This window comes from Episyrphus balteatus, chromosome 4 (genome assembly GCF_945859705.1).
Source record: "Episyrphus balteatus chromosome 4, idEpiBalt1.1, whole genome shotgun sequence".
NCBI lineage: Eukaryota > Metazoa > Arthropoda > Insecta > Diptera > Syrphidae > Episyrphus > Episyrphus balteatus.
In genome coordinates, this window is record NC_079137.1 from 26,523,182 (window position 1) to 26,537,077 (window position 13,896).

The following is a 13,896-nucleotide window of genomic DNA, read 5'->3' on the forward strand; positions in this document are numbered from 1 at the left end:
TTCTTCGATTTCTTTCTATATTTTGAGAAACCCAAAGATATTAATTAAAATGAAAATTGTAAACGCGGGATTTATTTTTGATAAGTAATGCAACTTTAAAAAGCTATTATACATTTGAAAATTCCATATTTTAGCATTTTGACACACCCTAGTGTGTATGCATAATAGTGCACTCGTATGCCGTTATGCCGTATGAGTCTTTTAATTTTTTGTTCAAAGTATGCGCCCAACTCGCAACAGACCAAATAAATGCCGACTTGACACGAAATTAGAGAAGTAATAAAAATCAAATTTTGTTTACTTTGAATTTTGGAGCAACGATATTATGTATCATCAATAAATGCCCTCATTTTAAAATAGCTACAAAGGACATTTGGTTCGATTAGTCAAGTGTGATATAAGAGTTCTTTGTTTCTTGTTTTTATTGTTTTTTTTTTATAGTGTATGGACTGGAATATTATAAAATAATGTACATAATACATAATTATGTATATGGTTTGAATGTTCAAATATTTCGATTTGAGGTACTGATAGTAAGATATTGGATTCCTAGTTTGAGTGTTGTTCGGAGCTTAGAATATTAAGTATCGTGGCGAGAAGTAAAAATACAAAACATACATTTTGCTTGCAATCAAAAACAAGTGTTCTCAATATGAAAATTAATCAATTTCTTCATTCTGCTTTTTTTAATTAATTGAAATAAAGAACGTTTCCTAGACAGAAATCAGGTAAGAAAAACTAATATTCATAAATATATCTTTCTTCGTGACCTTTTTTCTATCTATTAAACTTACAAACTATTTTGTCTTGAAATTTTAAGAGTTCTTCCTAATGCGTTTATAAATTTTAAATGCTTCAAAATTCAGGTTCTTGAAAAAGACGTTTTAAACTTTCAAAATTCCAAAATCCAAACATTTTTCCCAAGTGTAGGGAGTTTGGACTTAAGCCAGAACCATAATTGGCGAATGGAGTCGGAAGCTACTGTCAATTGTTGTTGTTTTCTTTGTATTTTCGACAAGTTTTCATCCGTCGAGTGCGGTTGCGAGCGCTGTTCCCCTCCGTTTTCATCCGACGATCCGACAATTATAGTTCTGGCTATTCCTGATTTTTACAGAACTATACAAAAAAAATTTTAAATGAATTGAACAAAAACTTCCTGCAACATCAAGAAAGTGTCATTCAAAATTACTCAATATTGCAATTTCATTCAAACAACCACAGATTGAAAATCGATTATTAAAGGTTCTAGAAGTTAAAATTAAAAATAGATTATCAGAAAATGTATATCCATACCATACATATTTGTTCACGAGTCAACAACAAACTAAAACCTAAACTAAAACAATGCATACTTCTAAATTTTCTTAAACTTAAAGCTAGACAAGAAATGAAGATGCTTTTTAGAGAAAATTACTTTGTTAATAAAACCCAGCTAGATTTTCCGTAGAACACAAATTTGGTTTTTGGGACCAATTACAGATTTTACTGTCTCTTCGAAAAAAAACACCCTTTCACCTAAATTTTTTTTATGAAAGCTCTTTATTCTTGCTTTCTATCCCAAACTCATCTTTTTTATCTACCAAATTTCTTTAGGGTGGCCCATCATTTTTGTTTTCACTTATTCACTATTCTTATAGACACTTTAGATTCTTGTTTATAATCTCAAAAGTAATATTATTGCTGAATTTCAATTATTACTTACTTTTTCTAATATACCCACAATTTCTCTACACTTAAGAGTTTAAATAAACACCCTTAAGACATGAAAAAAATGTATAAACTTATTTTATTCGTAGTTCCCATGGGAAAGACAACATTTTCGGTAAATTTCGTAAGGGTGCCTTTTATACCATTGATTTAATCGAACTTATCGCTAGTTCTCCTTGTTTCTCAAAAAAAAACTTTTCACCAAAATATTTTTAACGACTTCTTCTCAAAAATCCCAAAAAGAAAATCTCAAATCCCAATCCCAAAAAGAAATTCCAAAATTTCAGATGCGCAAGTTTTCATCAGTTTCAATCAAATCATATTCATATTTATGAAGCGTTTGGATGATGAAGGGGGTAAGTGACAATTTTTCGATTTTCGGTTTTTTTTTTGAAAAATGAGGATGCCGTGAAAACTTAAATGTCCGTTAAAAAAACAGTTCACCTAGTGAAAAAGATTGTTGGTTTATAAATTGTTGGATTATAAAGATTTTTCTCTTGGATTAAAAAAAAACATGATTTTGGGCACGAAAACATTAAAACATGATTTTAGTTTAGAAAATCATGCTAAATCATGATTTCTAGCAGCCCTGCGACTCACGGCCACGACCCGGTCGGATAATTTTTTCTTTCATCTTTTTTTCTTTTGCACTCATTATGTTTAAGGAGAGTCGCGCCTCTTCAGGCTTCATGTAATAGCTGACTTAACTCCTTTATATTCTTAAAAATTCAAAATACTAATAAGCTTTTTGTTCAAGAAAGAGTTAACTGCTCTATTTCTGAAAAATATCGTTTTTTACTTGTTCAATAGGGCAAGTATTGGTTTCATGTCAAAAAAAAATTCGAGGTTTTAATCAAAACTAACATTACGTTGATGGAGAATTCCGAAAAAGGTCTGTGCGTGCGTCGGTGCGTCGTCGTCACAAAAAGCTGTACATGAAGCTGCAGCCAAACGGGTGGAAGGATTTTCTTGAAATTTGGTACAGATGATTTTTTCTTAATTTCCAAGGTTGTTTTTTTTTTGTTTTTTAATATCTCGCTTAGAACACATACCTCCCCCATACAAAGTGTTCGAGGTATTGCAATTTTCTCGAAAACGGCTCTAACGATTTTGATTTGATTTGACCCACGTAATACTGTACGTAAATCTAACATAATTGCGTTTTTAGTTTTTTCTCAAAAAATACGGATAGTGAAAATATGCATTAACATTTTTTTTAAATGGCTGATGTCGGCTCTTCCCGTAAATCATTAATAAGTAATTACAATTTTCTCAAAAACGGCTCTAAAGATTGAGATTAAATTTGACATACATAATACTGTAAGTGATTTTAATATAATTGCGGTTTTTTGTTTTTCTCAAAAATTACGGGTAACGGAAATATGGCGTAAGAAATTATAAAAAAAATTACATATTTTTGCATTTCTTATGAAATTCCTTAAAAAATCAAATTATAACTAATTCAAAATATTTTTCCTAAAAAGCTTTGACATAAAAGGTACTTTTATCATAAGAGGAAGTACGTGCGACCCCAGTCGTGCATTTTATTTTAAATATACCAAGCTACTGTATTAAAATAAAAGTAACATTGTTAAAAAGCTATTATTATTCTTGTTTTATTAGTTTATTAAATTTTATTTAGATTGGAATACGAAAAAAGTTCTCAACAAAAAACTTTAAGTCCTTATATCTCGAAATGTTGCAAATTTCACTTACCCCCTTCTTTATCCAAACGCTTCTTGTAAGCTGTGATATCTTACCTTAAAGATTATGCTTTGCTCAATTGTACTTTGTACCCTCAATCCTCAGTATATTAGCATCATGATCATGGTGAAGGCAAAGGCACACGAATGGTAGGTCAAACAAAGAAGGTTCAAATCACGGTTGTTTACATTAATTTTTTTTCTGTTGCGTTTTAAAAGAGGAACCTTTATGATTTTAAAGTGTTTTTTTTATAATTTTATACCGGTTTTGTTTTTGCTAATTGGAGATTTTTGAGGATTTGAAAAAGTGAGAAAAAATTATTTATTGGAGATTTTGTCCATTGGGTGCTTTTCCCCATGGAGATTTTTTCCTTGGGGTCAAAAATTGTCTGGAGATTTAATCCGATTGAGATTTTTTTTTGAGATAGGGAATGTCTCGCTAGTCCCAAATAGCACATGTTTTTGACTTTGATAGACCCTCTTAAAAAATTAATTTCGCGTAGAAAAAAATGTATTATTTCAATTGTTAACTCGCAAAACATTTTGAAAAACAAAAAACCAGATGTATTGACTTGAGGTTCGAAAAAAAAATATTCGGTTCGATACGGCCTGTGGCAAGCTTGCCAAAAATATTAGACAATTATGTAAAATGAAAATATTTAACCCTTTCGAACCCAAGCTATGAAAATCATTATTAAAAAATGTTTTTTCGGTATTATCGGGTCAAAAACATCACAACTAAGAAATATGAATAGCAAAAAGTTATTTTCCAAAATATTAAATAGCAAAACTAATGTGTTATTCTCATGCTACATGTAAGTAACATGCACTGCCTATGACCACCAAAAAAAGTCGGAGAACTGAGAAAATAACTTTTTATGAAACTTTAATGTATGCTACTTTTTCTAAGCAAAAAAAAAACAAAACACTTTCTGCATTAACATTTTTTATATCTTTTTTTCAAAATTATGACCATATATAAAAAAATTTTTTTTTGCAAAAAAAAAAAAAAAAATTTGAATTTCAATCCCTTTTTCGAAACAACAAAATTAAAGGTATGATATTTGACTAACTTTTTGTAATAATCTAGTAACTAGAAATTATTATCTTTTAATTAAGCCATCGAAACCTAAAAAATTGTTTAATTTAATATTTTTTACGAATTTTTAAAAAAATGTTAAATGAGAGTAACGCTGGGTCCGAAAGGGTTAACGCATATGTGCACGAGTTTATCGAGCACAAGAGAACATTTTTGTATAAATAGATATATGTACAATACATACATACATCTAGCAGTACTGCATACTCTTTTAGGTACATCAGCAAATAAGATATTGTAACCTTGTCGATTCCTACATATACATATTTATTTAACAAAGAGAATAAAGGTCCTACATTCTAGTAAGTGCATGTATAAATACTAAAAAAGGGCTCAACATAAAGTTTAGTCGTGTTTCCACCGACCGACCGGCTTGACAAAAATACTAAGCAAGCAGATGATTTTTTTATTTGGTGTTGTCATAACGAACCAAACTATTGCCTTGAATGTATTTATGAAATAATACAGCTAAAAACACAATACAATAAAATAAAATTTATTGAAACAAATCGCGCAGCAACCAAAACCGAAAGTAAACAAAATGCAACAGTGACAATGTTAACAATTAGTATTATAATTCTGTGGTTTCCCAAACAAAAAATCATTCATAAATAATTGAAATGATGAGAAATGAAGATTTCACTAAATTTTCAAAAGTTTTTCAGTGTTTTAGGAGTTCAAAATTAAAAAGCTGGTGCGTTTAGAACGAAAAGCTTGGGGTAAACTGTTAAACTTAAAACTATCGATAGTTTTGTCGTTAGTTTTTAAGAACTATCGATGTACGCGATAGTTTTTTACTATCGATACTATCGATAGACTATCGATGTTTAACGAACACTAGCACATAAGCCTCTTTCTCTGCGTATGTGCCCTTTTTTACTTAGTATCTCACAATTTTGTAGGTTCATATGCCTTTTTACTTAAAATCAGTTTCTTTGATTTAAAAATTAAAAAAAAATTTCAAAAATATAATTTCGTTTTTTTTTTTTTTTTTGAAAAATTAAATTTTTCGAAAAGGATCAAAAATTTTGTTTAAATATGTCGACTTATTCGTTTTTGAAAAATTTTTGAAAATTTCTACACACAAATACCTATTATTAAAAAAAAAAACATTTCAAAAGTTGTTTTCGTTATTTCAGAAGTTATTTTTAATACTTTGTTTGGATTTACTATAAAATCTTTTTGTTTGATAGAAAAAACTTTCATAGGTACAAATAACAATTTTGTCACTATGTTGTTCGCAGATGTGTCAGGCAAATGAGTTTCCGCCAAGTATTGAAACTAAAGTGACAAGTTCCTTAAACCATCTGAAATACATATTTACTTCTCGATAAATATTCTGAAATGCAACTGAGTGAAGTACGCTTTTCTTGGCTTAAAAAAAAGATTTAACAGATTAATGACAAATTTTTCGACTGGAAAGTACAGCAGAAAAAATCGGCCATAATTTGAAGCATCCCATAAACAGAAATTATGCCCTAGGAGCTAAAACCCAAGTAACATGTGTTTCTGAAAGCAAATGTCATAAAATACGGGATCAAAATGCCTGTCGCGAAACAAATCCCCCGAGGTATGTCGTTAACCAGAAACGTAGATCTTATCCAAAAAATAAGCCAGATTTTACCAGAAAAACGGCTTTATATCTGGAAAATTTGAGTAATTTACTAAGTATGTTTCATGTTGAATTATTATTTTTGATGCTTGTTTGTTTGTTTTTTTTTTTAATTATGAATTAATGCTTATGAAATGTTAGGAAACATCTTTTATTTATTAATTATTAAATACAAAATTATGGCAATTTTTCCGAATCTTTTCATTTAGCACATTTGCACTCTTAATGTGTTTTACTTATTAAAAAAGGGCGTAGATTTCTCCATATTCTTTAAAATTTTTTTTTTAAATATTTAATTTAAAGGTGCGAGAACCAGAAACAATAAAATTCAACTTACTAAATACTACAAAAGTGGATATGCGCCCTTTATACTTAGCACAGCATTGCGCATCTTATGTGTTTTACTAAACAAAAAGGGCGTATGTCCATTTTCTCTTAAAATACACAACATATTATAAAATCATGAATGCCATAAAATATTACACTTTTTTAAAGAATATATCATTTATTTTTATTTTGAAAAATATTTAATTTAAGAATAATAGAAGATAGTATTTAGCGTTGTGTATGAACTGTGTTTTTAACGTATTGAATGAAATGAAAGGATTCATATTTTTGTGTTATTAAATGTAAGAAATTCGAATGAACTTGCATCAGAATCAGAACAGAACAAAACAACAACGTGTTCCAAGATAACGTTCACGAACATGAATGCATGTTCCCTTCATACCAGCGTTGCCAACCCATTCAGTCAAAATTATGCCTAACTTGAAAAAAAATTATGCCTTTTCAAATAAATTATGCCTCAATTTAGATTTCTTAATTTATGTTAAAAAAAAACTTATTTGTCATGAAACGGCAACTTATTTTCTTCGAAAGGAATTTTTCAAGGAAACTAAGACATTGCTTTACATAATTGGAAGAAATTAGCGACCAATTTTGTTCACCATTAAGAAATAATCGCCTATTTGCAAGCTTTTTAGGCCTTTTTATAGCAACAAAATTGCTTTTGTAGATTCTCGTTTAGTAAAATTGATTAATGTGGACAAAATTCTTCGAGAAAAACATTAACAAGAGTTAAATGGTAAAAACCAATTCTGTAAATAAAATTTAAAACAACCTTTATTTAAAAGATATAATAACATACTATTAATTTTTAGTCTTTTTTATCAAAATATTTAAAAAATTATAAGAATCTTTTAAAATATAAATCAAGAGTGGAATGAAAAAAACTATACCTTTTTGGCAAAAAATAAGCCTCAATACCTTAGCTAACGAAATTATGCCTAAAAGGCATAATTATGCCTCAGTTGGCAACGCTGCTTCATACTTACTTGATCGTGTTCCCTGCAAACCAAACCTCAGTAGTTTAGGGGAAATTACAACCACCAACAAAGTCTTTACTTTGTAGATGTATGTGTTTCCTTATTTACCAAAACCTCTCCCCTCAAAATATTGTAGTTTTGTTTCTCCTGAAAAAAATAAACTCTTTGGTAAATGGGAGGAAAAGAGTGCGATGTATGCAATGCTCAAGGTTTTCTCTCTTTTGTAATGGCGGCTCGCCATTTTCCTGCATTTCTAGTGAAACCTTGATAGCCACAGCAACATTAGCTAAGCAAAAAAAAAAAATTTCTGTGCTCCAAAATAAAACAATTTAATTTGAAAAAATAAATATCGTCTTAATCAGTGTTATTTGTGAAAATTATTTTCAATACACAATGTGTAGTAGCACAAATTCTTCGGCACGCCACAAAAATACAACCACCATTTCTTTCCATCATCAAAATGCACAACCTCAGCCTTGTGCATTTAGAAAAATTAAAATTAAAAAAAGTTATACAAAACCACCACCAATGGATTTGGAAAATATAGGTATGCTTATTTTAAAATTAATAAATTATATAATTGTTGATTTTTCTGTCTTCTAGTGGAGATCAATTCCAGACATCAATGACTGAGTTTACAGTTCGAAATTTTCCTCCACGCCATCCAGAACGAGTGAAACGAATCTAATGTTTATTAGAGACTACAATACTTGAGTGTGATCCACATTTCACAGACTTGTAGTGTAAGTTAAAGAGATTCCCTTCTGCTCTTTGTGAAGCTGATGGTACTATTTTTTTTTTTCTCAGGTCTGCATCTGCACCCTCCGACCACTTGTTGATGTGTTCGCTCTAATCCTAGACAAAACCAACATTCAACAATTCTATGTCGAGTATAAAAATGACGTCAGACACTCCTTGCTCGCCACAGTATTGGATGCAGTCCGTTCGAGTGGCAATCAAGATGTGCAAGTTCGTATTTCGTATTACAAATACATTGCTAGGAAAGCATTTTGTTCCCCTCAACAGTTGTGTGCATGAAGCGACTCTCCTTCGTTTAGTGAAAAAGAATTTCCAAAATTCCTGACGTAGATGTAAGATTTAAGAGAAATTCAACGCCAACATTCCTCATAGAAGTCTGAAGTAAAGTGTCACACAAGACGTTCATGTTTTGATATATAATTCGACTGAATAAATCTAAATCTCTAACCAAAGTTTTAACTTCAGAGTTTATTTGTAATTTCATGTGTAGTTTCAAAAGGTTTAGATTTACTAGGAACAAACTACTTCTCTTACGTACAAATTTCACCACTTAATTACGTACTTCTAGATTCAAGGAGCCATATGGAGTTTCAGTAGTTTTTCTGTAGCTAAAAAAGTACTGGAAAATGTACATCAGAAGCACTTCCAGATGTGCTTCGCTGATGTAGTTTTGAAGTACACTTGTCTGTACTTTTAATGGAGGGGAAATTCATTTCATCTTGCATGCAAGAAAGAGATAGATGCTTCACGTATTCTTATATACAGAAAGTATATAACTGAGTTTTTTCCCGAGCTCCTATCTTTTTTCAGTGGAAAAGAAGTACTTCTTTTACGTACATATTTCGCCGGTTTTTTCTGTAGTTCTACGTTTGCTGGGTTGTTGCTTGTTTGTAGTAGCCTTTTGTAGGTGTACAGTATTTTGTTTGGGATTTTGTTTGGTGATAATTTGACTTGACTATTTGTGGTTGATACCTCGAGTGTTACGGATGTATGCTTGTTTCTATTCATCACTTCACTTGCCGTTTGTGTGGTGTCGCCAAATATAAAAAAAATTCAATAATATTTTAAGTAAAGTTGTTGCATAAATAACAGTTTTTATCCTTGCATTTTATTTGTTGCTTTTTTTTAAAGAAAACTATTTTATTTACAGTGATTGTTCTCGAAAGCAGGCATCCAATACTGAGCCCGAAGGAGGCTTTCAGAATTGGAAAACGACAAAATATTTTTGCCTACATAATTTCAAAATAATACCTACATTTTAAAAATGGAAGTGATTGATCTCTGTGTTGACGATCCTGAAATGAAAGTAAGTATTGGCTTTTATATGTTTAAAGCACCATTTCTGCATGTCGTTATTTTACATAATAAATTTATTTAAGCTTAAGGTAATTATAAGTCACGTCCTTTGTTTCAATGTTAACAGGATTGTGTTCCGTTGGTTTGCCATTATTTAATATTTACCTGAACCTAGAACGTTGCGTAGAGGTTGTTGTTGTTGAAAGTCCAAATTGTGTTTTTTTTTTTTTAATTTGCACAACGCTACACTGTCGTTGCTAGTCGAGCTAAACCCACTCACGGCTCAGTAACATTTCCTTTTAGTAATATACCTAATATTAAATAACATATTTCGCACTACTATTAAAAGATTGTAGTAACTTACAAAACAAATCTCCCAGAATCAGTGAATAATTGTTTATTTACAAACTGTTCCAAGTTATAAACAAAAATATTTTTTTTTATCAGGTTCCTTTACAAAAATAATGCAATTAACTATTCAGCAATTATTTAAAATATAAGATAAATAAATATAATGTTACCTACGGTGTGAAATATATGATGTCACCTCAAGCAAACAAAATTTTTGAGTTACAACAGTCTATTTAGTGCGATATGTGAAACTGATTCAATAATGAATGCACCTAAATATTAAGCGTATTTTTTTTGGCAAAGCTATCTACCGCAGTAGGATTTCCCAAATATTAACACTGAACAAAAGCCTAGTACGCATCACCTGAAGCGAAACGAAAAATGTATTAATGTCGTTTTCTATTAACGAGATTCAGAATCAGATTTGTGAATCCGACCATCCCATTTTTTTAAATTTTTTTAACTGGTTTGGAAAATGTTATATTTAACAGTTTTAATCCTTTCGAACCCAAGCTATGAAAATCAATATTAAAAAATGTTTTTTTCAGTACTATCGTGTCAAAAACATCACAACTAAGAAATATGAATAGCAAAAAGTTCCAAAATAATAAATAGCAAAACTTATGTGTTATTCTCATATTACATGTAAGTACATACTTTTTATAGAACAATAATGTATGCTACTTCTTCTAAGCCAAAACACAAAACACTTTGTGTTAAAAAGAAATTTGTGAAAAAATTCAATTTTGTATTTTGTTTTATCATTTAAAAACACTTGGGTCCACTGGACCCATGACTTTAGATACGTCAATAAATTTCACCACATCAGTTAAGGGTTAAAACAACCAAGTTTAATTTCGTTCAAGATTTCGTTGTGCTATTTTTTTATGGAAAATTTCTTTTCGCTTTAAGCCTAGTACGCAGCTGAAGCGAAACGAAATTTTCATACAAAAAAAACATAACGAAATCTTGAAGGAAAAATTTCGTTTTTCAGTACGCAGCTCTAGGGGAAAAATTGGAGAGTTTTTAAGGCTTAACTATAATAGGCATGAGCTCGCATAGGCTTATGTCAAAATGGCATGAGTGAGTAGTCAAACATACACAGTTCTTATGGGATAGCCATAATGCGCATATGCGCGATTCATTAACTTTCGTAAAGCATATGCCGTATGCTCTGAACCGCACGGCATTATTAAATTTCTCAGAATAAACTCGATACCTTCCCGTAAGATTGTGTCACAACAAAAACATTACTGTTAAAAAAGAGCCAAGTTCTCCTATGTTGAAATTATGCTGGCACAAAAAGTATTGAGATATAAAAGTGTACCAAGTTCTAAAGTTTGGGTTCAAATTCGTATCAATAAAATTTTGATTGTTCTCTTGACAATTTTTCTTTTAATTGCCGATTTTTAAAGTTATTTCAACAATTGCCAAGTAAACAATCAAAATTTTATTGATACGGATTTGAAAATTCTAGCATCTTTGGTGTGGAAGTTAGAGGGGGGGGTCAAAAATGGCCTGAGTTGTTTCCTGTAAATAAGGGTGTAATGCCAAAGTTGCCCCTTGATTAAGCGTCATTTCGAAAATTGATCAGGAAAAGCAAAAAACAACATTAGCTGTGTTTTATTTTCCTCGTGATCCGGATCAGATCATTGTTTTTATTAGCTTTACAGCAAAAACAGGATTTTGTTTTGTTATTGTTTCGCAAATAAATAAATGATCTGATCCGGATCACGACGAAAATAAAACACAGCTATTATTCTAATGAGGAAATGTATGTGTTGCACAGTTTTATTTTCTCTCTAGCTTTATTGGCATACATGATAGAAAAACCAAAATGGTAGCAAAACGTGGCGCTTAACTCAAAGTATATTTCCACATCAAAAAGTCATTTTCGAAAAAACAAGGACGAAGCAGTTCGTTAGATTTTGACATAAGCTTATTACAGTTGGGCCTTTACTCATTAGTCACCTTTTTTTTAATTGTCCTGTGCATTTTTCTGAATTCCAAGAGCAGCTTTTACGGTTTTGTAACTTTAAATTCATTTATTTCCTGTGTTAAAAATTAGACTTTAAAGCCTAGTACGCAGCTGAAGCGAAACGAAAAATGTTCAAGTCTCCAAAATCAACAACGAAAATGCTTAAGAAAAAATATCATCGTGTATTCTATCAAAGTCAAAATAAAAAAATACAAATTTATTTAAAATCAAGAAAAAACAACAGAAAATAATTTTTAACACAAGAAATACAAAAATGAATTAAAAGTGAAAAAACGTCAACACTGCTCTTAATATCAAGAAAAATTCATAGGACAATTAAAATTAAGTGACAAATGAGTGAAAACTCTCAAGTTTTCCCTAGACCTAGAGCATCGGACTGAAAAAAGAAAAGCAAAACGAAATTTTTCGTTCATGATTTCGTTATGCTATTTTTGTATGGAAAATTTCTTTTCTATTTAACGGCTTACCTACTAGGCTTTAACAAAATAAATATAAAAATGAGAAGTCTCCAAAAACATAGACGTTTAAACAAGTTATATCCTTGGCTCAACGCCAAAACCACGAATTTGCATTTTTGGTCATTTTCATTTTACTTGTTATTGGTCCCTCTATACACTGCATAGAAGCCTAAACTATCAAATTTCGTTTCACGAGTTTTCAAAAGATTGCATGAGCTTATAAAACTTTGAAGCCGTTTTTTCTCAGAACTACAATTTTGCAGATTCGTGCCCACTTTGATCTCATAGGTAAAATTGAAGTCTTCATCGGCGTACTTAGTTCGACGGGCTCAGAATAAAATAACTGAACAGACCGAGTTGAATACTGAACACATTTCGCGGGGAGTATTTCACGCTCAAGAGGAGTATGCAAAGTAAAAAAATTGATTTTTTATTATTTACTTGAGAATACTTACAAATTGTGCTAAATTCAAAATTAATTTTAATAAAAGATTTATTATTAACTCTCTTCTCTTTTAACTCTATGAGATGTACAATGCACTTTACCACGCCATCGTGCCAAGATGCGGACGGGAAGACCTGTTGTTTTCGTAACTACTAATAGCCCTTATTTCCACTTCCAATTTGAAATTTTCTTTAGCTCGATGAGTTGAGCGTTTCTGCAGTGGCCGCCCGTTCTAAACAAAGGTGTATTCCTTACCTACATAATTTGGTTGAGTCCAAAAAAATGTGGAATACATTTGATTTTATTAAAACCTTAATAGTTTAGGTAAAATATGCCTTATGTATACCTTATGCAAAACAAAATAAAATTGTTGCACTCATGTAACTAATGTCGTTTTCGATTGGTCGTCCGGAATGCTTCCGGATGCTTCGGAAAGTGTTTTATTGACGTCGGATGACAGTTCTTCTTCTGGAAAGATGAGAATTTTACTTCTGATTTTGAAATCAGAATCCAGAATCAAAAGCACTCACACATTAAAACCTTTAAACGTCAAATTTGTCATACTTCATTTTTTGTTTGTTTTTTGATGCGATTGTTTTGCAAAATATAAAATTAATTTTAATAAACTATTGAAAAATTCCACAAAATGAATACTACACGGTGTAACACTCAAAATATACGCGGGCGGAGACCTATTTTAAAAGTCCCTAACACCCCCAAAATCTGGAGTTAGGGGCAAAAAACGGTTTATTTGACCTTCACCCATTGAAAAAAATCTAGCTTCGTCAAATTTCTACCCATTTTTCAGTTTCTGATAGGAGATAAATATACCTTTTCAACAATGTATAAAACATGTAACTCGGTTAAACCACCTAGAATTTATAAGCTGTCAAAGTTCAAAAATTCCATTTTTTTCGTCATTTACCCAACTTCGACATCAAATTAAAGTATATATTTTCACAACAACATGTTGTTTTAAAAATATATTCTAAAATAATATTTATTTACAAATCAAAAGAGGTATTTTTTATGAAAATCAGTTTAAAATTGGCTTAGAAAAAAAAATTTTACGATTTCAACCCAGATACAGAAATTCGAACTTTTAGGTATAGAACAAAAATGTTGTTTTGGCACGTAGTAGG

General features: G+C 30.6%; 1 protein-coding gene across 3 annotated transcripts in view; it reads left to right on the forward strand.

Moving 5' to 3' along the window:
• The first annotated feature begins 324 nt into the window (after nucleotides 1-324).
• LOC129920148 (uncharacterized) overlaps nucleotides 325-13,896 on the forward strand; it is a 75,794-nt gene continuing 62,222 nt past the window's right edge. Inside the window, exons 1-2 of one of the 3 annotated variants that reach the window (XM_056001365.1) lie at nucleotides 325-728; nucleotides 9,356-9,511. In XM_056001365.1, the coding sequence (XP_055857340.1) occupies nucleotides 9,470-9,511 (42 nt within the window). In that variant the 5' untranslated portion in view covers nucleotides 325-728; nucleotides 9,356-9,469. Of the gene's footprint in view, nucleotides 729-9,130; nucleotides 9,274-9,355; nucleotides 9,512-13,896 lie in introns of those variants that run through there. The other 2 variants (XM_056001367.1, XM_056001366.1) reach the window with 2 other exon arrangements.